The following is a 25,880-nucleotide window of genomic DNA, read 5'->3' on the forward strand; positions in this document are numbered from 1 at the left end:
TGTTGCCAAGTGAATCATCTGGACTTCTCCAGTGCTGATTGGAGCATTTGGTATTAACACATCATGCATATTTTTCTGAAAAAATGACATTGCTTGAAAGAAGCACCAGACGAGAGAACAATTGGCTGATTCCTCTAGTGACTTACCTAGCACAATGGATTTTCAGGTTTTTTATTACTGTCTGAAACTCATAAAAAGCCTTTTAAAAGCCATTTAATCTTTTACTCTAGCCAGGAAATCAAACAAAGAGAATTATACATCACTCATGAAATTGTAGGTTTGCTTATGATTTTCACCTGAATATTAAAAACAAACTCAGCTAAACTCAAAATGGTAAATCAAATCCAATTTTCTCGTTATGTCATTGTGCAGCATGTATTATTTCATTAGTCTCATCATACTACCTTAATTTTCACTGCTTTAGTCCTGTAGTACTGAAAAATTAATAAAGGATAAGAAACAGTCTAGAACAGATAATGCAAATTGCCTTTGTATTTTAGATGTCTTAGATCCACAGATCAAGTCCAGCCCCCTATGCATTCAAGACTTTGTAAAATAGAGGCTTCCTTACACTTATCCTTGTAACACAGATCCTTTATCAGCCTAGATTTCTTTTAATGTATTTCCTTGCTGCTACTGTTAATTAAAGTCATTTCAATACAACTGCCACTCTTATTATGTTACTATTATTTTAGTATTGATATTTGAAATTTGTTTCAGATTTTTCTAATAGTTGGAAATCTTTCCAATTTTCTAACCTTAATTTACTCATGGCCATTATTTTAAATCCATCTGATCCTGAGTCTACATTGTTTTCCTCCTTGGCCAGCTTTCCAGGCTTCTTGATATTCACTCCAGTGTTTTTTATAAAAGGTAATCATACTGTATTGCAGTTTCTGCTGTGTGATGATAAACACACCAGCCTTTGACTGTTGCTCAGTGAAACAGGCTTTACTACTATAATTATCCCTATAGCCACAATTGAATTCTTCTCTCTGAACATCAGCAAACAGAACTGAAAACGACATTTCAGCCATCATTTCACTGCAACTTCGTGAAATGAGAATAAAGTTTCTGAATCCCCACTAAATGTCCTTCCCCAGTTAGATGCATCTTTCACAGCCACATGATGCCTGATTGCTCATAATGATACTGTGATCAGCAAATACAATATTTTCCTCCTCCTGTCACTTCCAGCTAAATCATCAGTCTATAAAGCAAATCTGTAAATGTAGTATAAAACTAGTAAGTCACACTAAAAACCACTTATACTAGCCTTTAGTCTGTTAAATTCTCCTGTGCCTCCCAGTTCTAGATTTACTACTAAAGCAAAGTCAACTCCCCAGTTAGTTGCTTTAGTTGACACTTCCAATCTTACCTCTTGTTCATATAAAGTATCCAAGCTAGGTTCTTCAAAACTAGAACTGGCCAAAGCTTTCCAGCAAAAGAGGGTTTTTTCCTTCAAAAAGATTGAATCATCAAAAAGAATATCCTCTTTATCACGTAAAATACTGCCTTTTCTCCACATTCATATGAACAGAAGTGACACTGAAAACCAGGCAAAAATTACCAGAACCCTGTCTCTCACTCTGACAGCTAAATCTGTGAGAACGGGACTTCAGAATGATCATACCAAGTTACAACAAACATACATCTTCCACTGAAAGGCAACCAGCTTCACATGGAGAATGAAGTCCTTAAGAAGTAGGAAAGTACAGAACAACAGTCAAACACATAATGCGATCATTAGGGATAACAGAACTCCCACTACTTGTTATTTCCTATTTGTTATTTTAAGGTCCTCATTGTATCTGACAATGTTTTTACAAAAATACCTTTTTTCATTGCAGTTTCCTAGATCTAACTAGTTTTGTCTGTCTTTGACATTATTCTCTTTTCTCGTATCGTAAGGCATACAGCATGCTACTAGCTAGATACGGTGGTCAAAATTGTATCTCCTAAGTAATGTGCCAGCAGGTTTATTACAACATCATCTATAAGCTTTCATAGATTCTCCTTGTTACAAAAAATAAAATTAAAAAAAAAAACAACTTTAAGAAGAAGTTTACTGAAATTAAACATATGTTACTCTTTTCACAGATTTATTGCTTCAACAGCACATTGTAAATGGACTCCAACGTACACTCTTTTTTTGGCAGCAGTTACACAGAAGTATAGTTTAATTGTAGTTTGCTTTAGTCAAATTAGTTGTGTCAAAACACTGGAAGAGGCTCAATGCTTTAAAACGCAGAACTCATCACAAACCCTTTTAAGTCTCGCACTGAGAAGGCATAATTTAAACATACATGAAAAATTTCAAAGTCACTATTGCACCATAACTCAAGTTTCAAAATATCAAATGTTAAATGGAGGTAAATAGGACACTGGTGTTGACTGAAACCCTATAGTTCTTAGGATGACTCTTTCTGGAACAACTACAGAAACCTTAATAAACAACCACTACCCTACACAGACTGTCCCAAGAACTAGATACGTGTATGCTGTTCTTTCTCTCTTTAGTGACAAGTCTAATCTGCTCCAGTTTGAGGTAACTGAACTATCTTCAATAGTAATTCACTGAAAACTACCTCCTTAAGGCAATTCTAAGTGCTATTTTCAAATGCTTCAAACAGAAATGTAACAAATATGAATTAAAAACTCCTAAAGCTAAAGCTATCATTCCTGTTGTACAGTCTATTCTTCTAAAAAATAGATGACAACCAAACCAATGGTGTCTAACCACAGCTAACTTACTCCCAACGTGTCACATGAAGATAATTCTGTTACCTAATGATTTGCACTACAGATACTTGAAAACTTCAGATAATTTAAAATTTTGGGGTTGAAGAGGTATGACCAGACAAAGAACATTATCTATGAGCCAGTTAAAAACATAAAGAGCAGAGACAGCCAACAAGAGCCCCAGCATCTTTACTGAAGCCACAGAACAATAGAAATGTGGGACTCATGGAGATACCAATCATTTGTGTAACCTCATTTTAGTGCCATCCAACCTATACATAAAAAATACATGTATAAATATATATTTATGAATAGGTATCAGCAGGAATCTCATTAAATTCAGCAAAGCTGAGTGCCAAGTCCAGCCCCTGGGACAGATTCACCCCTTGCACTGGTACAGACTTCCCATTGGGTTGATGGATGGATGAATCACAAGCAGATCTGCTAAAATGGGCCTAGTGGTGCTTGTGGGCAGTAGGTGGAGCATGGAATAAAACAAATGGATATATGCAAATAAAAAGAAAAAGCATAATGAAAAATTTCTTCATCCTTCTGAAGTGTAACATACATTCAGAGAGAAAGAAAATTTACTCAAATATTGTTGTCCAAGGTATTTAAAAAAAAAAATCAACAGTGCTGCAATCCTCCTACATTATAACATTGTTGTGTATACAGTTTCTGAAAGATGTAACAGCTCATTCAGGACTTCCTCTGTTTAGGCTGAAAAATCCCTACAACTCTGTTCCACTGGAATTTGTATTTCTTGGTAATAACAGCTGAAATATGCCACTGCCTATATCAACATCATCACCTCTCACAGATGGGACATGTACTTGGCTGTGATGTTGTACTAAGTTGATACTATCCTCATCTCTAAATTCTAGTCCAACTGTATTATTTACTTTTTCTCTGTCTTTGTTTGAAGTTTTGAATTCTAATCTTGTTCTGTCACTGACTTGCAATATAAATTTAGCCTAGATATTTATGCTCATGTATTCTTAACTAGCATTCAGTTTGCAGAGTGTATACATATAACCTAAATACTAATAATCTCAGACATTCAAAACTAGTGGCTGTATTCTAAAATTTTGACATAAACCACAACTTAAAGCCTAACTTTCAACTGCAACATCTACAAAAAAAAACCAACTGCAGTTGCATGCAAATGTGCATCCACGAAAAATGTTTGACAGAGGCATAAATGTTCTAAATTCCTCTTTTTTTTCCTGTTACCATGTTACACAGCTGAAATTACTGTGTAACTAAACATATTTTTTTACTAAATTGCAGCTACCTAGGTTACAAACACACATTCTCCGCAGCTATATATCTATTAATCTATCAGGTGTTTAGGCCCTACCTCCTTTAAACAAAGGGAGAAAAGCGAGAAGGAAGAGAGAGAGAGACTATACAATATAGAGAAGATCTGGACTTAGTTTGCAGTACATGAAATTTCATTTTCTCTCACATACACAGTTTAATTTTCACTGAAGACAAGTATTCCACAGGTGTATCTTTAAAATCATAAATTCAAAATTATTAACACCGAAAGATTTACACTTAGAGACTACAAACTAAGAAATGCAGGCATTTCTTCTCCTTATGCAGTTGTACAGAAGTTGATGAGGTACAGATAGCCTACTACTCAGCACAGATGACTTTATTTTATAAAATTTTAAAATCAAATTAGCATTTCTGATCCAAGTGCTACAAGCCATTCTTGAAATCAGAAGTGAAATTTTACATTACATATGTGACAGTCATTTAAAAAACTATTTTCAAGACACATTGGGTTAAAGACACACTGAAAAAACACGATTTTTAAACTAACTTAAATTTAAAAACTGCATTGTACACACTTGTCCACGTAACTACACAAAGATTGACTAATATCACTAAGAACAGAGACCGCAAGCCAGACTTCATCAGTGGTGCAGCTATTAAATGTGCAGAATATTCATAACTGCACACAAGGTACACTCTGCAATCCTTAAGAAAACAACTATATTTTCAATCTTAGATGCCTAAAACAATACAGATTTTATGGCAACCATGACTATGCCACAAAAGAAAACATCACTTATTCTACCAACCCACTGTGTAATAAATTACTTGTCTCTCTCTGATCATTTCTCCCTTCACTCAGTAGCTCCTACTCTTAAACTCAGAAGATTGAATTGACTAGTAAAATAAGTTAGATTCTGGAATTATGCTTATCTTTCAAGTACTTTTTATTCTGTTACAGTAGAAACAGAAGCTCTGAGGATGGGCTAGAAAGCCTTAAATGTTGTCTGTTTATTCCAATGACATGAGCTGAATTAATAAAATAGGTATCTTTTACTCATAAACCTTGCCTAACATTAAGTATTAGTTATTTTTCATGAATAATGACAATAAAGACCTTCCTATGTGTCTTTCAAAACCACTGCATTTATGTCAACTATGACCAAGCCCTGATATTACAGTAAGAGGGTAACCACATAGCTAAGATCAGAAGAGACTTTCTCAATTTTAGAATGTTAAAAGGGTAGACAAACGAGGTTGTTGCTACAGAAAAATAATTAAATGGATACAGCTCTCAAAACTCTCAGTCTGCTCTGGTCAATATAAGCTCAATAAAGCAAGATATAGTATTCTACCCTCTCTGTCTAAATCCTAAGCAGATCCAGATTTAATTTCATACCAATTTAGATCGATTGTAGTGCTGTGATAGTAAATATAAAGTTATGTTATATAGTCAAGATTCTGATTTTTATGGTGCGTAGAGAAATTCACTGCCCATATCTCTATGTTACAAAATTAATTTATTTTAAAATAATAATTAATAAATAGAGCTAGATATAACAAAGAGAAGAAAACTAGAAGGCAACATCCATGCAAAAGTAATGAATTGGCCACCTAGCTGATTCCTCTTAATTTGCTTGAAAAAAGTACTATTTAGCAGAAATCAGTTTAAGTAAAATGGAATTTATTATTCTCCTAAGAGAACACATAAACTTTCTGTACTCGCAGCTTTAAAAGGTCAACTACAATCAGAACCTTTGTGTTTTTTTAAAGAAGTCCTTTCAGTGGTCTCCCAGCATTTTCGCCTTCAGGTTTCATATTTTGATCTGTCCTTAAGTGGTCTAGAGAATTACTTTCCTATTTTTATGAGTTCTCATTTTCATGTAGGCCTACATTTCAAAAAACTGGAAGGCACTCTTAACAGTACAGCATCTCACAAGGGCTAGGCCTTCAGTTTGACTCTTCAGAAACACAATGATCAGAGCTAACCATGATTCAAGCACAGTTTTCAAATAAACTAAAGGAAGTAACTACCGTTACAAGATGAAGCATTAACCAACTATTAAGGCTGCTAAACCAAAGGAAAACATTCAAAGATACCAAACACTTGACTCCCATGGACAAAGATCTTCATTTTGTCCCCCACACAACCATAAATTAAACTGATGTTTTATGTGGTTGCATGACTTCAGCTCCATTGCTGGTGCATGCACCAGCTGACTAATGAATAAAGATGCTTCTTATCTGTTCCCTCAATTTTCTGGAAAGCCTTACTTTATTTTGCTCCAAAAAGTATGCTGGAGCACCATGCTTAACCAACCACAGGTGACTAATATAGACTAATAAAATAAGCTACAATCAAACTGAAAATCAAGATACAATTATGCTTGAACAAGCATGATACAGACCTTTACTTGCATGATTCAAAGCAGAAAAATGGCATAAAAATGCATTTTTAAAACAGTGGTATAACCTGTAAATTATGTCTATCATGCTGTCATAACTGAGTAATCCATGATGTTAACAATCACTTGGTTTTGCTCATCAAGTATGTACTATATTAAATGGAACACCACCACTGATTTACTATTAAAGAAAGAAAAAATTCACAACCCCAACCATACCTTCTTTCCAGAATAAATACAATAGTTCTCTAACATAAGCCAAGATTTAAAAATCTTTATTCCATAAAAAAGTTAAAAATTCTTTACAATGAACTGGTTTAGTGATATTTCAGATCATTTATCATACAACAACATTTAAGTAATTATTAAATTTGTATAAGAAAGTCACCTTGCATAACTAAATATGACTAGTCCTAGAAAAAGCAACACCTATGGAAACACAGCACCTATGGAAAAAATCCTTGCAATTAAAGACTCAGTGCTTGTAAAGATGTGTTTCTTTATAGAGTTTTGGTGTAATATGAATAACTTAGCAGTTCTTGTGGTGTGAAACAAACTGCTGTACCTGTACCTTACGGAACAGCTTTAACCACATTTCTTTAGTGCAAGCCTGGATTTAATCCTATCAGAATCTGAAAGGCTATTTTATGAAGGCAAAAATGTAATAGTACACGAAGGATGAGCACAAAACATTCTACACTGAGTCCCATGCAGTTTTAAACAGAAAATATCAGCAACTGTGTATGTAACCTAGATTAAATAAAACACCTAGACTAGTACCAAAAAGACCAAAAAAGATCCAAGTTTAAATTGATTCATCTGTGGAAAACACTCAGATAGTGCATACCAATGAGCTACCATCGAAATTGCTTTTATTGTAGCCACAGAGGGATGTGGCACAGCTCCAAAACCTGCCCATGATTGCCCATAGAGAAATTTAATCTCTGCTAATCCTTACTGAAATATCTATCCACGACTCCATTATTTTGGCTTTCTTCTGAGAGAGGGGCTGAACTGTTTTCAAAGACTATTTAATTCAAGGCAACACTCCATGAAACTCAGTTTCATTCAAATCTACAATTTGCCAAAACTACTAACTGTGGAAAACAGTAATTCAAGAAAAGGAAAATAAATTATATTTATGGGCATAGAACTATAATTCAATAAATCTAGTTACACCATCCATAAAATAAAGTTATGCTTAGGATTTTTATATCTCTGTCTAGAAGTACATGAATCCAGAAGTGATGGCTTTAAGAAAAATAAACAAGACTCTCACAATTTATTTTTATTTTAGACTCATATTGCTTAAAAAATTTAAATGTATATAAAAGTCATATACTTCTATGACTCCACTCCTAACTGAAATTCATATCTAATTTTTTTTCCAAACTATGCATATTTTTTTCCTTCTAACTTCTACAGCTAGATTCTCCTTACCCTTTTGGGGGAAAAAAATATTAATTCACCTTTTGTTGCACACAAAAACTAAAATTCTTCTACCCTCATGAAAGAAGGAACAGTACCTAATTATTTTTCAAGAACTATTACTTTAACTAAAAAGGGAAAGATGGATTTAGGAAGAAGACTTTTTTCCTTTTTTAAAAAAGCTAGAGATTTTGATTTTATGTGGATAAAAATACAAATGGTGAGCAGAATGGAGCTTTGATACTGGCATCCTGAACCAAGTAGCATCAGTCTGGTTACTTTTAAGCAAATTTGTTTATATGAAACAAACAAAAGATTTATCACCCAAAATGAAATAAAAAAGGAAGGTATTATTTCCTTCCATTATTTCCAATGCAAATAATTTAGTATTAGAAGACAAAAAAAAAAAAAAAAAAAAAAAAAGAGGGACATAGCAGAAATCTTTGTTATTCTGCTTCCTTAGATAGGTTATTAGAGAAGAAACAGATGATCAGGAAAAAAATGGGAAACATGCTAGGACTATCATCCAGAAATTGGAAAAGTAAGTTTTTTACACGCATAATTGTATCCATTATAGTCTATAACTCCTCTTCTAATTTTAACTCTCACACTCCCCTCGTATGTTACATAATAAATATTTGGGTGATGTCCATTTATGTCATAGATGGACAAAAGAGATCGGGGATCTCTCTGAGCATAACATCACCTAAGCAACTTTCTGTCCTCTAACTTGCAACAAGCTTGTGAATTCTCAGAAGATTGTAAAAATTGCCTAAGTTAAAAAAGTTTCACGTAGAGCTTCAACAGGAGCATAGGTCAAGGCAGCTTTATGCTTAGAGAATATTTTTAAAAAGCAAATTAAGCAAAACCACAGTTAAATATTAAGTCCTGAGAATATGTGTACAAACCTAGCATTATGTTCCCTGCACATACCAAGAAAAAGAACTCACCCTTCACCCACTGCTGTGTCCCAGAATAATACGCATTCAGCTTCTTTTTTACCCCTTATCATATCCCTTTTTTTTCCTGTCTCACATCTTCAGAAGAAAAGCAAAGGACTTCATACAAGAAAACTTGAAGCAAAGTTACACTATAACCTGATCATCAGGCTAAGCAGTGTTCTCACTGAGCAAAAGAGCACTGAGAGTTTAAGCACATCTGAAGCATAGTTTAACATTTTATATAAAAAATGGCATTACTATAACAGCTATAGCCATTACTCGGTCACGTCTCCCAGCCAGCATCCCCTTAAGCCCAGGAGGACATAACAGGACATAGTGTCACTCTGTACTGAATCATAAAAAGTTGTCCCCAGTTGAATTAACATCACGTGCAGAATTATCTGTATTTTCCTTAATATATTGCTATCTAAATAAGCTTGACCTGACTTGACCCAGTTAAGCTTCTGACATCTGATGAGAAATTAAGGTAGCACAGCTGAGACCATAAAACAAGCATATGCAATTGTTGGAGGATAATCACACAGAAACTAAATCACTTCACAAGTCAGTTTTGGGCACAATTCTACATTTTTGGATGAAAAACTCATTCAGAAAATAATTCTGACTGAAGTAGTGGTGGACCCAAGAAAAACATTCACAGCGCAGGCTTCCAAACAATTTTACTTTTATTCACTTACATGCAGATGCATGTATTATTAGCAACTAATGTTACGATACTGATTTTTCATTCTGAATACGTCGTTCTACAATTAATACTAAATTGTTCTTCATTCTTTCACTTCCAAATAATACTTCTTTGCTTACTTATGCCATTATTAGAAGCAATAGAAATAACCAAGAAGACGAGATTGTCCAGGCAATGACAGGTTAACAACAAAAGGTTAACTGAACTGTTAATGCACAACAGCTATACATCTGATTTTAAATCTAATACAGATACTTTGGGCTATTGGTTTATAGAAGTTTGACCAACTACCGTCTGGATACGCAATATAACACACACATGCACATGCTCAGCATATTTCACGCTATTTCCATTACATTGCTGCCTCTGCTAAACAAGGAGCAACCAACCCCTTGCTATGTCCCTAAAGTCATCAGTGAGACACCTGAGTAAACCAAGGAAAGGCACACACTCTACAGCAGAACTTCTGCAAACACTTCATTCTCCTCAAAATCCAAACGGTTTTGACTCATCCTTTTCTACCATGGTAGCTCTCCTTATCACACAGCAAAAAGAGATGTGCATCATTTGCATGCTACCTCTACATGACAGTAAATTTTCAAAGACTCCTCCTCAAACAACCTCACCTACCATCAACACCACAATGACTCCCACCTGACGCTTTCTATTGTTTCCTCCCTATTTCCCAGATCCTCTATTTTTATGGTATTACATCTTGGAAACGATGGATGTTCCTATTTTTTTCCCCTGTTACAATCTGTCATTAACTACCAAAAAAACAATCTCCATTCTTGCATGTCCAAGAACTCTTAAAAAAATAAAGACAAAGAACAGTGCTTTTAAAATAAAATGACAAGGGCTGCAACATGGAGAACCTTTGTTTCTTTTAAAAATACTGGTGCACTTACTATAGAAGAAACAATTGGCAGATATCAGTAGGTAAGAACCAAAGTCAGGGATACAAGACTTGGAGAAAATGCTAATTTCACTAGCCTTAACAGTTGTAGCTGGGAGAGGCTCAGCTCTCGGCCTTTTTAAAGCAGCTACCTTCAAATTAGGGGGTTGATACTTTACCAATTTAATTAACAGCAACACTTTGCTCATTAATGGACTTGCCCAGTTTTTCTGATTTACCATCTCACTTCTATATCTTGCAAAATAACCTTGATAATTTTATACTTAGAAACTATGATGAGTAGAGATCTCAAGTGGTTCACAACAGCCTCAGTTTTTTTAAATAAAGCTACCCTGGAGATAGCATTTTTCACATTTCTAATTATGGCTTGGAAATATATCGCAAAGGAAGCATTTGTACTGAAACTAAGCACTTTAAGAGAACACCAGACTATTATAAGCAGGATTGGAAACACAAATCAAACCTGCCTCAAGATGGAGTGATTACATGATTATAGGATAGCTCTCAGAAGGAGAAAAGAATCAATACCACATGGTCTGAGGCATCTTGGCCCAATATCTTGCATACCATGCCACAGTGTTTAATATTAAATGAAACCAAGGTCATTACAGTTCCAATGTAGCTTCGGACAAAACAAAAACTGATTTTCTAAACCTTTCAGCTTTACATTAACAAACACTGCTGTTGTTACGTTTAAAAGACTTACCCTTCTTATCAATCAGCAAGAGTTCTCAAATACAGAAAACAAAAATCCAACCAACTGATGTTTCATCCATAAAGGCAAAGATTAATAGCAACAGACTGCAGCATCAGAGCTCAAATAGGAAAACAGAAACAAAGACCTTTTTTTCTTTACACAGAGCTTTGTTAGTTTATGGTTCTTAATGACACTAATGACACATTTCAAGGGATACCATCTTTATTATTCCTTTTCTCTACAACAAAAATAAAAATGAACCACATTTAGTAGTTCTGTTTGTAACTAACTTGCTGTTCAGGTAGGATAAAGCAATGTTTGTTAATAGGGCTTTGCTTGTACAGGTCGGACAGCTATTCCAGCTGTCCATAGTCACATTCTCGATTTTCATTTTCTCTGGCTGCTCTGCTGTGTCTTCAGTCGAACCTTATTAGATGTTCAAGGTGAAATTATAATGAAGAGATTTTAATATAACAGAGAGATTAACAAGAAGAGCAGATAAGCCTCTGCTGAACGAAGATGCGTCTGTGTTCAAGCATGCCAAAGAAACCTCATATAAAGAACTTTTTTTGCCCTGTTGGAGACCAGACTTCCTAGAAGCCTGGCTGCCCTCCTCTCTCCCAAGTTCCACTGCCACGTAAAGCCAGGAGGAACAACACAGCTCAGATTCAACACATACATGGAAAGCATGCGTACTCTCCCAGAAGCACCACCACATTTCATTGGTTCCACTACCTTATGCAGAAATGGGAAGCCAAAATTTTAGTCCAACAATTTATCTTCCCAGGGGTGTTTCTGTTTTTTTTTTTTGCAAAGGAACACACTTTCATGACAGAGCAAAGCTGCTTCCCACTCATGCCCTGCCTCGCCCACCTTCTTCTACTGATGACAAATGTTATATTGCCTATTTAAAGATATTTAAAACACAAATAAGACATAAGCTAAAGTAATAAAGCAAAACCTGGTGAACCTGTGACCTCTCAGTAAGGGATACTCACAGGGTACCCTCATCCACATATTTATTTCTGTCCCTCTCAGGAAAGTTGTTTTCTAACAAACTCACAACACATGGCAGGCGGACTGTGCGCTAAGAAATAGAGTTTAGCATTCTAAATAGGTAACTGACATTCTAAATAGGTAACTGAAAAAGCCTCCAAAACCCCACCTGTGATTTACCACATCTTTCTGTCTTGAGTTAGCCCTAGTTTTTACAAAAAGGGGATCTAAACACATATTTTACTGCTTGTCTTTGTCCTCTCTTTCATTTAAGGATCACAGGAAGCTAGGTGTGTAGAAGGAGGCAGTGTATACTTCACTTCATCCTGTCAGTCTTTAAGGATAATCCTATTTAATTTTATAATCTTCCTTCTGAAATGTTGAAATTCAGCCTGTGGGTATCAAATGGACCACAAATATTGCTAACACCATTTTTGTTTCCCCTTTTATGAAACATTGTTAGTGATCTCTGTTTCCTAATGCTTACCCCCAGCACAAAAAAAAAAAGCTGTAATTGTCTCCAGTTTCTTTTGGAAAAGCGTCTGGTGTGGAAGTGATTCAATATCAATCTGAAGTGGGGAGGCAGGAGTACTATTTTTGTTTGATAGAAGGCTTGGTATTTAACCCATTTCAATCTTGTATGTTGGTACTGTATGGTCCAGGATGTGTAATGGGATAGTCACTCTCCAGCTTGATTGAAGCAAGAAGTCTTATCAAGAAGTCTCAGAGCCTTACACCAGGATCTCACAGCCTGTAATAGCACAACTTCCCAGGGCAATTTATGAAGCCCCTGACTAGCTGCTTCAAGAGCTCCACAAAAGCAGGGATGCTTACAAAAATGAGGATTTGCCTTGCATGTGCACTGTGCAGCAAATGTCAGGCTCACTACTCACACCCCACACAAACAATCTATGCATTCCCAATCAGTCTGACCCTACACCAGAAAAGGAGTTGCAGCAAGTTAAGTATTGTATTGCCACAAAAAAGAAGCTGTACAATCAAAAGGCAGAAGTTCAATACAACTCTCCAAAACTGTCCAAGTTATCCAAAAGTGCAAGTAGACTTGCCATGTCAGACACTAGTCTCACTGCAGGAATCACTAGGAAGTGTAACTAAGAACTATATTCATTGGGAGTTCTCCCATATGAAAAGGTTGAAACACTGTGGTTAAAATCCTTCTTTACGAGGAAAGATGTCAAAAAAAGGATCCAGCCTTTTCTAATGCTGAATCCTATCCTCAAAAGTGACTGCGTGCAGAATTGTAGGAATACAGAAATTATTTTTTTTAATCACTATTGTTCTATTACAATTTCATTCTGCTTGTTCTGAGACAACATGTAAAGTCAGACTGTCCTTGATGGACAAGCACAAAATAAAAAATTCCAGTTTTGTAGAAGCTGTATTTTGTGTCCTCAATTTAAGGTTCATGTGAATTTAGAATATCCTAAAAATGCTAGAATATTTTTAATCCATCATGTGTCATTCCCCTACTATTAGTTCATAGCACTGATCTTCAAAACACAGTTTGTGTCCGAAATAAAAAAAAAAATCATACATTTCCTGCAAAGGTGCTTCAGTTTTTTTTCAAATCTTGCTGAAGTACCATATGAGCATTCCATTAGCTGAAGAAGGCACACAGCTTTTTTCAAATCCCAATTTATTTCAGTGTTACTGTAAAAGTAGAATGTTACCATTGGAAATATTCGTTAAAATGTTGTTGTCCAACAATGTCTGGCATCTCCTTGCATGACACAGAACTGCTGACGTCCACTCTTTTGCTGATGCTGGAAGCATTGCTTTGGATAGTGCTCTTTAAATGTATATGTAACAGCTGGAGTAAATCTGTGGCTAACTGTCTATAAGCTATTGATCAGATTTTTAAATACCTTCTTCTTAATGGCAATGAGGCCTAATAAAAGCACCATACACATCTCTAGAGAGAGCTTTTCCTGAGATTGGATTGGAGATGTGTTAAGACTTGTTCGCACTCAAGTCACTGGGAAAATGCACGTTAATTTCCATTGCAAATAGTATTTGACACTGACTCTTCGGGGATTCAAGAGAACTATAAATATGCTATTGACCATTTCACATTCTTAAGATCCAATGAAAATATACAACCACAGAGATGACTTTCAAAGTGTCTCTCCAGTAAATTAACCCCGCTGGCAACGCTGTCTGTTTAGGCAGATCTCCACATGTATTCTGTTAAGACAACCTGCTAAGTCCTGTGATGAACAGCATAGCTGTATGGAGGTGTATACTCCCATCCATCCTCTGTGTATACATCTGCTCCTGTTTGCACTACCTAACAGTCTAAATGCATCCCATTGCCTTAGGTATAAGAAGACACATGAATCCTTTCTCTACCTAGCTGTTCCCCATTTATGTTAGACTGCTTTAGTTAAAAAGAAACATTGAGAAAATCCATGACTGTCACCACACAGCCAGAGTACTACCTAAGAAATTCAGTGCTGAGAAAAAATGACATTCAATGCCTCTCTTTCTGAAATGAAAGGAGTGGGGGATAAACCACACATTTGCCATGTTTACAGCTTTCTTTGGGGGAATGCAGTAAAACTACTTCAACTTCCATGCTAGCAGCAGAGCAGATTGTTGGTAAAGAATCAGTAGCCAGATTTCTTAACTCTAAGTCCACAGTAAGTTTCTCCTGCAGCACACTCTAAAAGAACTACCAGTTGTAAGCCATATATATTACCATTACAAATAAAAAACTGTTCAATAACATTTGACATGCTGTTTTTTCTTATTTCAAATATTATGGCAAAACACAAGCCATCAGTAGAAACGACCATTTAAATAATTAATGGTCCAGCTCTGCAATTCATCACCTTCAGAAGAGCAGTCTCACTGGCATCAGCAGGACTGCTTACATCCTGGTATTTGGCTAACGATGAACAACAATTAGGCAGTCAGCATACCGATGGGGAATTCGTGGAAACCCCTCCTGATTAATCTTCCCACAGCACGAGTGCAGAATCCCAAAATGTACTCCAGAGCAAATCCCATTGAGCTACAACAGGATGTAGGAATCCAGAAGTGTTTTACCACAGAATTGGATAGGGCTGTCACCATTGCTCATGTGAGTTCTAAGATTACCAAGGTCACACGGTGATGGAGTTTCTAGACAGTCCATGCATATCTCCAGTCCTTAGTTTGATTAGAAAATATCCACCGAGTTATGTTTCCTTCATTTGTCAAGATAGGTTGTCAAATGAAGCCAAGGCTGGCAGTCAGAATATGGTTAGTAATTATCTGGGAGTACAGCTGTCATTTTTCACTTGTATATTCACATGCTTAATATGGTATGTTATGAACCCTGTTATTATCACCCCACCATATTGGGTTTTGATGATCAGCTCTAGAAAAAACATACTACTGAAGTTTTCAAGAACTGTGAAATAAGAAATGTGGGGAAGCTTTAATGTGCAGTACGCTACATGCTTTACCTAACCGCAATCAGTGAACTATTCAAAAAAGCATCTAAACCCCACTTCAAGGGGATAAGGTACCTAACATCTGCAACAATATTCTTTCTGCCCATAGAAGGAGCAGTTAAGACCTCTACATAGGTAATTTTTCAATTTGCTGAATATCACTGGTATCTCCATGCCTTGAGAAGCTGGAACCAACACCAACATCCCAACTTGGATGGCACAACAATTTCACGCAAGCCCTTTTTTTTTCATTTTATTGAAGATCCAGTATCTTTTCACAAAACTAGCTCTACAGCATCAGCCACACACCTGTACTGCCATGTATGACCCTCCCCTGCATATGATGGCCAAACCTTTTCTATTGGCTTTACACTTCTTCACCTTCCCTCCTGCATGGCAAAATCACTGTTGTCTGTCAGACTAGTTAGTTTCCTCTGTGAATAAAGAGGAACTATCTAAAGAGCAGAATGGTAGAAGTTTTGTTGTTAGACACAAATGCTGTATTTCACACTGAAAAGAAAAATTGCTGAGTGGAATCTAAGCTGCATATTAAGGGACTTACAGCCCATTTGTTTGGCTTTCCAAAAATAATGTAGCCTCGTAATCCTTAACCAAAAGTCTGCAGGGCTTTGAAATCAGAGTACATCTAAGACAGTCATACCCATACCATATTTTCTCTGAAATTTCTTTATATTTAAAATGAAAAAAAAAAAATTGTAATTGAGGTAACTACAATAAAATATTTGTACGTTCAAGTTTCAATGGATTTTTACATCATAAAAGAGAAAATGTAGTTTGAAATATTGCTTGGCTCTTTTTGCAGGGCAAGGACAAGAGGAAACAAGGTGGAATATGCAATGTATGTATGATGTTTTTTCAAGACTCTTGGAAACAGAGCAACTTACATATGCAATAGAGACCAAGCAGTGACTGAATGAAGAACGACAAATAACTTAAGATTTGTTATGACAACTTTGACATAATAACACTGTGCAATTTGTTTTAACTATGTGCCTGATGCAGCAACACTCTTGGGTAGAACAGCTGCTTAACTATTTCACTGCAAACAAGACTATGCAGTTGAGGGTCATGAAACACCAGTCAGCATCAACCACAGTTTCCAGTTTTATTTGAGATACATACAATAGTTTATATTTCAGCTGCAGCTTTCTGAATGGGGAACACAATCTAGGCACAAGCATACTTGAATGGCCAGTAGGCTGGGAGTAAGTTGGTACTCCTAGGAAAAGTTTTGACTGAATCTAAAATTACTAATGGGGCTCCTAAGGAACTGGGGTCTATTTAAACAATGATCTTCAATTCACAAGTCAAGTCAAAGGAATTACAGATATGCAATGATGTACACTACTCTTGAGCAGACATTTTTGATAATTATCTCTACCAACTTCTTCACAAAGATTTTCTCTAACCTGATTTTACCCATACACAATGTAGAAAGAAGTAACATTCTAACAAGAACAAGGAGTACAGAAGTCAAATGCTTTTCCAGAACATAAAAATCCTTTACCTGATTGCTTTCAAACCACCTTCAGTTGACTTTCCATATTTCTCTCCACAATTAATTCTGCTACCATGCTTCGGAAAATCTGACAAACTGTCAATAATTAGATGCCAACCAGCTAGAGCTGTGTGAAACTTGGCAGTTTCACTTCGCAGGAGTGCAGGCAAATATTTTATTTGGTGTCAATCCTTTCACTTTAGGTTTTGACTTTTGAGTAAGTCCAAACAGGCAAATGAATAAGCAGTCAAAATTTCCACATTCTGCCTTGTTTTACTTCATAACCATGCAAATAAAAACCAGGCAAGGATATCTTCATGAATCAACAATGAAAGAAGTTAAGATGCTCAGATTCAGAAAGAAATACAAGAAGACATCTATCATGTGATTGTGGTGATTTACGCCCATCTAGCCACCCAAAAAATGCAGGGTCATGATGGTGTTAACTCTCCCTAGCACCATTACTGTTTGTACTCTATATTTTGCAAAATGCTGCAGGCACATGCATTTATGCTATATAAAGGCCCAAAATAAGAATAATAGTAGTAATAATTGGTTCTGGTTTAAATCCTGCCAGTATTTTACATCATCCCAGCTGGTTTCTACTCTTTCCAACCATCTCCAAGTATCTTGGGATTGTAGCTCACTGGATCACCACTGCTGTTGTCAGTGTGCCCAGTTCTGGTCTCTATCTGGTAAAAATCACAACTGATCCAACAGAAATTACAGCAGGTGCAATTTGTTTTGAAGAAGAGAGATACACCACAGAAGTAATAACCGTTCAAAAGGTTTAACTGTATTAACATTTCGGCTGAGAATATACTCATTTTATACTTTTATAGAGGAACTGAAAGAAAAGAAGGGTACAGAGTCCCAAATCCAAATAACTACAAGTATCACATGTGGGAAGTTGTGAGGTAGAGAAGAAAGGCCAAAGGGATGAGAATGAAAGAAAAAGAATAATGAAGATGAGAAAGCAGACATAAAATATTCGTAGAAGTAGCAAAGAAAGAACAGTCTGAAAACTGAGATGTAGAAGATAAGGAAGATAACACAGATGAGAAAGGTAACTTTAGAATACAGGATGGGAATGAAGAACAAATGGATTACAGATGGACTGGAGGAGAGATGATGACACAGGGAAAAGAAAAGAGAGTGAGCATGGAAGTAACTAATTACAGGTGCACACTGAAGACCAAGATAAAATTAGGGATGGAGACATGAAAAGCTGAAGAAAGAATGCATAAGAAAAATTAGATCCAAAAAAGAAAGGTATTGGATTGAAAGCCATCAGTGTATCTGGAAATGGGACAAAGAACTTTACAGGATAAGGGCAGAAGTAGGATTTGAGAAAAATTATGAGTGGGATAATAAAAGCATGAATGGCAAGATGGTTAAAAATAAGGGTAAATACAGAGGTACGACCCAAGAAGGTATGAAAGAAAGATGATCTCAGGAAAGGGGCGGGAGTGAAAAGCAGCAGATGAAGCTGACACTTGGATGGAGACCTTGGTGCTACCCCTGCATGCAAGGTCATCTTACCAATCCACCACAGGTACTGAAGGAGGCGAAGGAGCCCGGGTAGTGGAGGACAGCACCACTGTAGTAACAAGCTCTCTCAGGTTGCAACTGTGCAGCAGAGGGTGGACTTTTGCCCTCACCCCCGAGCCGCTCCTCCACCGCAAAGCCAGGAGCCAGGAAGCGGCTGTCCCTCTTGAGCAGCAGGTAGAGCTCCCGAGCAAAAGCCGGGATCCTCAGCAGCACCTCATCTCCATCCTCTGCTGGAGGTGGTGGCGGGGGGGATGGTGGTGGTGGCAACTGAGAGGCAGCACCAGACCCCTGGGGCAGGGGGGACCAGTGGTAAAACTCCTGAGACTCATACTCATCCTCAGTGTCCTCTTCCTCTGCGGCCTCCCCCACAGCCTGAGCCTGCCCCTCCACCGAGGAGGAGACTGAACGCACCTCCCGGGAACTGCCAGCCACTGGGCTAGGTATGATGGAGGCGCTGAAGGTGCTGCTCTGGTTCCCACAGGTGGGGTCGGCACTGCAGCCCCCACCACCACCGCTGCCACCCGCCGGCTCCTGCTGACCCCTGCTCCACAAAGCAGGAAAGACGATCTCCCACTCCTCAGTTTCTTCTGAAGCATGGAAACCTGCGGGAAGGCCAGTAGATGCTTTAAATGAGTGGAGCAGCCAGCTGGGCACAGCACTTGCCAGAAACCTATCCTATACCCCCCTACAACATGCTCCTTCTGGCTCCCAGCCCACCAAGCATGCCAACCAAAATACAGTGGGCTCCATTTGGCCCTTCCACAGGGCGGACAGGACAGCCACTACACGTCTCTGTGCCTGTTCAGGGGTCTGGGACACACCATGGTCCTGGTAAACACTGACAGTGATCTGGAGCTCAAGCTGGGCAGAAGGATGTTCTTCTTCACAACCACCACCTCCACAGAAGAAGAGTTGCACAAACCTTTCACCATTTAGACAAAGTGGCAACTTCTTCATACAGCTAAAAAAATATTGTTATTTTAGCAGGGAAAGTGTGAACAAAAAAAATTTGAAAATTTCAATGTTGTCCTCAGCATGTTTTGCAAGGACCACTACGATTTCAAAAGTGCGGCCAAATGCACACTCACCCCACAGCCGCACATTTGCGAGTGCACGTACAAGTGGCAGATGCATGCACATTCTGTATCATCATTATCGTTATAGTCAAACCGAATTATAATGACTAATTAGTGATGTCTGCGCATTACACACACCATATCACAATTTATCTGAAATTCCCAGCATACCAGCATTATGTTTATGAACACGAGTACACACAATCTCCACCAGCCTGAGACAGAATACAGTTTTATTTACACATTCATCCAACTCACGCTAAGAACAGCACTGCTGAGACGACAGGGCTGCATACAAAAATTAGTATCTCGCACGGACGAGGGCATTGCAACGCATCCCCAGAGTGGAGGTACGCATGATCCGATCACCCAGCCGTTACAGGGGACGGGCACAGCTGTTAAGGCGTTTAACAATGGGCAGGTACCGGCCACCGGCAGCCGGCGGGGCACTGGGGCCGCCCCGAGGCTCGGCCCCGTCCCGTCACGCGGAACGGGCGCACTTACCTGCGGCGAGCCCGCTTGACAGCACGCACAGCTGGTAGAAAACGCAGCAGACGCGGCTCAGGCGCATCCTCCCGCCCATCCCCATCGGCTCCGCGCCCGCGGGACGCCGTCGGGCAGGGCAGGGCAGGGCGGGCCGAGCCGGGCCGGGCCGAGCCGAGCGGGGAGCGCCGCGGGGCGCAGCCACCTGGGCGCCCGCGGAGAAACTACAGGCGAGCGCGAAGCGGGCGGGCAGCGCCGGGTGCGCGGCGCACGGCGGGCGCGTGCGGTGTGTGCACGCTGCGTGCGCGCTGTGCGGGCGGGCACAGGCAGGCAGGAGCGCGGCCCGTGCGCGCACACAGCGCCCGGCGGCGGGCGGGCAGCTGCGCCCCGGCAGCGGCGGCGACCGCGCTGCCCCCGCCCGCCGCTCGCCCCCACGGGGCGGGACGCGTCGGGCCCCGTCCCGTCCGGCCCCGCCCCGCCCCGCCCGGGCGGGCACCCGGCGCGGCCCCCCTTCGTTCCCACCCACCGGACCCGGCAGTCCAGCCGCCGCGCCGCGGACCGGAGCCCGGGAGGCTCCGCAGGCAGCCGGGGCCCGGCCGCGCCCCGCGGGCACCTTGCGCGGGCGCGGCCCCCCGGGAGACCGCGTCTCGCACACCGCCCGCCGCGGCGCAGGGGCACCCACCGCGTGCCTCCGGGCGGCGGCGAGGGGGGGGCTACCCTCGCCCCCGTAGCCAGCAGCACGTTCGGCGCAGCCTTCGCCTCCAGCTGGGGGAGCGGCAGAGGTTGACTTTTTCTGCCTGCTTCTGTGCCGTTTGGTTTTAAACTCATTGTGCCCCCGCTACGCAGGTCTCCATGGAAACCCATCACTTTCCACTCCAACCCTTATCAGCAGAGGAGTGAGTAAATGAGGAGTCGAGCAAAAGCTTTAAATGCACATCTAACAACAGCATAAACTGCAGGAGCAACAGGTAGACACCTCCTTTTAAAAGCCTGATTTCTTACAACTTCTGCTGCTTTTTCTGCTGTTGGTGGTGTCAAAGGTGACCGCTCTGCCCTAGGGGAGAGTGGAGCAACCTAGTGTGGAGAGGAAAGCCATCTGTGCCGCCAAGGGCAAGCTACAAAGTTGCAAGATTTTTTTCTAAAAGTATGAAATGAAAAGCCAAACAAACAAACAAAAATCACATGTTAGGGCTCAAATAAAAAACATGTTCAGACTCCACAGAAGCCAAATGCAGCTGGGGTTTGCTCTCTGCTGTGTTCAATCGCCATTTGAAACCCTTCCTGCATAGATATGTATTCTCAAATACCTCCAAACTGTATTCTTGATTAGTTGTTTTCATAGGAAAAAAGTTACTGTACAGTGGTCCTTTTTTTTTTTTTTTTTTTTTTTTTTTTTTTTTTTTTTTTTTTTGGCATCTGAGACAACTTAAACGAAGCAAATTCAGAGGGACTTAGGAAAAACAAGGTGTTAGACTTGCATCTAGCAGTTTAGGAAGAGGGGGGTTTTGCAAAGGCTGCAAACTAGTATTTGCCTGATAATTAAGTTACTTTAAAAATGCAAAAATGCGTTTTAAGTGAAGTTGTGTTTCCCAAGTAAATAACAACATCCATACTTACTAATTAACAAACCAGATTATATAGACAAGATGCAAAAATACATGAGAAAAATCTTTACTTACAGTGCATATTAGATCCCAAAAGACACAAGTGGACGATCAGCAGGAAGAAGGAAAAAAGACATGGCATGCGTGTTTGCTCATTTTAAAACTGTGAATTGCTGTAATAGTTTTCAATCTGCTGAAGTTAAGTTAGTCCCTTTGGACCAAATTCTGCTTCTCTGATTCTCATGTATAATCTTACTAGAAAAGACATAAGAACTGCTTTTGTCAGTAAGGTAAGCAGATCTGGCCTTTCCAGCACAAGCTGCAGGGGGTAAAGATACTGTATGAAGCCAGTTGAGAAAAACTTTAATATGTTGGACTTTATCACCAGCCAAAGAAAGAGGAACTTTTCAAGTAAGTCTCCACCTATGAATAGAAGACAAGCTAAAGTCAACGTGGAGCTGCAACAAATTTCCTTAGCTTATTTTATGTTTTCCTTTTATCGTTTCAATAGTTAAAGTAAAAATATAGGGGGAAGTTCTCTATGTTTAACTTTGGGGAAAGTGCACTATAAAATAGAGCCCCTGCTGGCGTTCATTAGTTTTAACAAAGAGTCTGGTCACAGGTTAATACTGGTAGATGGTATTGTAGCCCACCACATGCTAACTGTCGTCACCGTGAAACTGGTGCAGAGAAATCTATGTCTAAAAGAATAAGAATTAAAAGAACAAAACAATGCTTTCGTACTGCAGTTATTTTGCAGAGAGAGTAATATTGTATCCACATGTACTATACAAAAGACTTCATTTTCTTAATCACAAAGCCACCAAAACTTTTTGCAAAATATTTTTTATTTTATAGAACATCTTGCACGTGGGCTAGTATTGACTATGCCTTTGTAAAATTGGAAGAAATAGTTTCTCCAAACAATATAAAGCAAAATAAAAAGAAACATTTACTTTGCTCCAGTAGATCCTTAAAAATGCACTTCCTCTCTGAAGGTCTAAGCCTTTTAGCATTCTAAGGGACTCATGCGGAATCACAAATGTATTAAGTAAAGAATGTGTTGATTTGTAAAGTATAACAATGTTCCAGGCCATCTCACTGACATGAGAAAAAAATTACAGAAAATGAGGTAAATAATGTGTCCTCATCAGTCCTTCCTGATTGAGATAAATCAGCCTAATTTTGTTGAAATCAATAAAGATTTGGCAATTTCCTCTCTTTTAGTACTCCCTGATGTTAAATTTACAGAACTGTGCCATTGGTCCCTTAGGGGCTGGCAAGGCCAGGGCTCGCTCAGGTCCCACCACAGGCTGACTTTTCATTTCTTCAGCGTGCCAAGATCACTCTTGGTAGTGCCCTAATCACTGGTAACATATCAGTCTCGAGCCATCTTTCAAAGATGTGGATAATGTTCTTTGACCTCCACACCCTTCACCACTATGATTTTATTTAAATCTGTGCTTCAGTTACTGTCTTACCTTATGTGAGCATTCTCATAGCGAATCTGTTTCACTGATTTAATTCTGGGGATTAAGATGAGTATGGACAAATCATACTGTTGAATTTGAAATGTCAGCTTCTAGCAACATAGACACCACCATCAGTCAGGGACTTTCCTTGGTTTATTTCTTCTCTTTACTTTATCATCTAACTGTAAAAGCTATCAAGTTTATACAAACAAAATTGATTTAAAATTACCTCAGCTTTACAATATACACAAGATTGCCTCAAGTAATTGTTAACAAAAAAACACAAACCTTTAATCCACAGGGAAACAGTTGTTAATTATTTGTGCATATGTTTTACATATATACCTGTTGATGATGATATTGATTTTTTTAAAAATCTTTGAGTACATTTGTTTCAAATTTTTACAACTTAACAAAATACGCTAGATGAACGGTAAAAATCTATTCTCTTTTGAAGGGTGCTTACTACCTTAAGGCCACGTATCATATGACCGTTGAGATTAGAAACAGAAACTCACATCTTCCTGTTTCTAGGGTGCTTTGCAAATGTTATCTCAGTATAAATAAACTTGTTTAAAAGGAGATTGAACTACCTTTTGTTTTTTTAGCTGAAAGATATATGTGAACTCATGCAAATTTTCTCCACTTAAGCATGAATGAAATTATTTTTTTTCCATTTTAGAAAAAGTTGTGCTTGTATTGCTGGAAATGAACAGTGAATTTCCACTGCCTGTTAGCTCACGGACTCTGAATTTAGTCTGTAATTCTATACTGTTATTTACATGCTCAAAATGAAGGGTTTATTTAAAACGTATGTATTTAAGATCACTTCAAACAATTCTCTTTAGCAGATCTTGCTTCACAGCAGATCTTAGAGTTATGTCTAAACTCAGTAGCACAATCAGATGACCAGTGGAGTAAGATGCGTGTCGAACTATTGTGAGCTTAATACCTCTACTGGTTTAAAGTGCAAGTATTTTAAAAGTGCAAAGCTAAGCTCGTAGCAGCTCAATGGTACTATGCTATGCCACCAATTCTTATGATCCTATTGAGTTTAGGTAATCTGGTGAAATTTACTTCTAAGTTATAGGTGTTACCTTGTGAGTTACTTCACAAGGTCATATCATGAAATTGGCTGAGATCTTTGTGGCTGATACACATAGGTAAACATACACTTTCCACACCCTATTTATGTAGAATGTTTGGCAGAGTCACAATATAACCAGAAGAGACTTTCACAGCTCTTTTATTATATCCTTTTCATTTGGTGACTTTTTTCCTCAGAAAAAATTATGCTTGGCAATTGTTGACAATTTGACTGAAAGCTCAGTCTGTACAATGGAAGGTACCAGAGTACTGTACTTAAGTTGAAGCCACTTAAAAGACAGCAAGGCTCTCTGTGTGAACCTGACTCTCACACAACTTGCCAAGCTAAAGTCTCCCACAAAACCAAGCTTCCTCAAATTTATAAACTGGAAATCATCTACCAAGCAAATATGTCACTTATTCAGTTATGGGGAAAAGGCTAATCCAGAATGATCAACAAATAGATCCCATTTTTGGAAGACCTTAGAAGAATAAGGCTTCAAATTTGAAACATGCAAGTCACCGGTTGGAGAAAAAGAAATTGTTAATTTGCAAGAAAGCTTCTCTGAGGCAGAGATCGGATCTCTCACTTTTGAACATAAAAAGAAGGTTAAACCAACACAAGAAACAATTTAGTAGGTCTTAAAAAAAGCCCTGAACACATATTCCGTCCCTCGACACTAAAACTCTGCCTGTGGGTCATCACCCAGTTTGTAAGGTTTCTTTTATACATTAAAGGTTTCAAAGCTCTGTATAATTTCTTCCAATACAAAAGCAAATCGATCAAGATTCAGAGCTTTTCTTCAAATTCAAATAACTTAGGAAGAAAGTGTATTTGCTGAATTTTCAAGAGCAGGAAAAGAACGTCTTTCTGAGTTTCTTCCTAATTAAGAAGATGGCAAAGGACAGCTTAATTTGCATTTCAGGACATAGCTGAGAATTGTCAACATGTAAACTTTCGAAGAAATGCAGAGTTCTATTTAAAAGCTTCTATCTCTAACCAGAGAAAAGGTAAAAATAACAATTCAGGACCTTGTGTGGCATTGAGGCTTTCCGATAAGAATTACTCCCATTGACAGTAAAAATGTACTTGCTTTGGTTCTGAAAGAAATTACTTGGTTTAAAGTGATAGAAAAAATGACAAGCACAATAAAAAATATTTGGAAATAATAACAGTTTAATTAGTCTATCCTTTAGACTTTTGTCCTGTGATTTCATAACTTTATTATTCAAAAGGTAAAGCTGATAAATACGGTAGTTTTTAAGAGCTTTTGAGATTGCCTTTTGATTTAGATCTTCAGTAAGAATTAAGGTTCCAACACTTCCATGGTTCACATGCATCCTGAATTTTCTAGAATGGTAATCCTTTTCAGGTCAATGTGTATAAGCTTAAAGTTGTTGTTTTATAGATGCTGTTGAAATCTTGCTCCAATCTTTATAAAACTCTGCCTGTACTCAACAGCATGTACAATTTACCACAGAAACCTGTATATCACTATTGGTATCATAGTGTGTA

General features: G+C 38.5%; 1 protein-coding gene across 1 annotated transcript in view; it reads right to left on the reverse strand.

Moving 5' to 3' along the window:
* ADAMTS19 (ADAM metallopeptidase with thrombospondin type 1 motif 19) overlaps positions 1 to 20,308 on the reverse strand; it is a 146,462-nt gene extending 126,154 nt beyond the window's left edge. The window contains exons 1-2 of the mRNA XM_086479551.1: positions 20,224 to 20,308; positions 18,635 to 19,245 (exon numbers count right to left, since the gene is read on the reverse strand). Coding sequence (XP_086335677.1) covers positions 18,635 to 19,245; positions 20,224 to 20,308 — 696 coding nt within the window. The remainder of the gene's footprint in view (positions 1 to 18,634; positions 19,246 to 20,223) is intronic.
* Between the last annotated feature and the right edge of the window lie 5,572 nt (positions 20,309 to 25,880).

This window comes from Leptosomus discolor, chromosome Z (genome assembly GCF_034619465.1).
Source record: "Leptosomus discolor isolate bLepDis1 chromosome Z, bLepDis1.hap2, whole genome shotgun sequence".
Taxonomy (NCBI): Eukaryota; Metazoa; Chordata; class Aves; order Leptosomiformes; family Leptosomidae; genus Leptosomus; species Leptosomus discolor.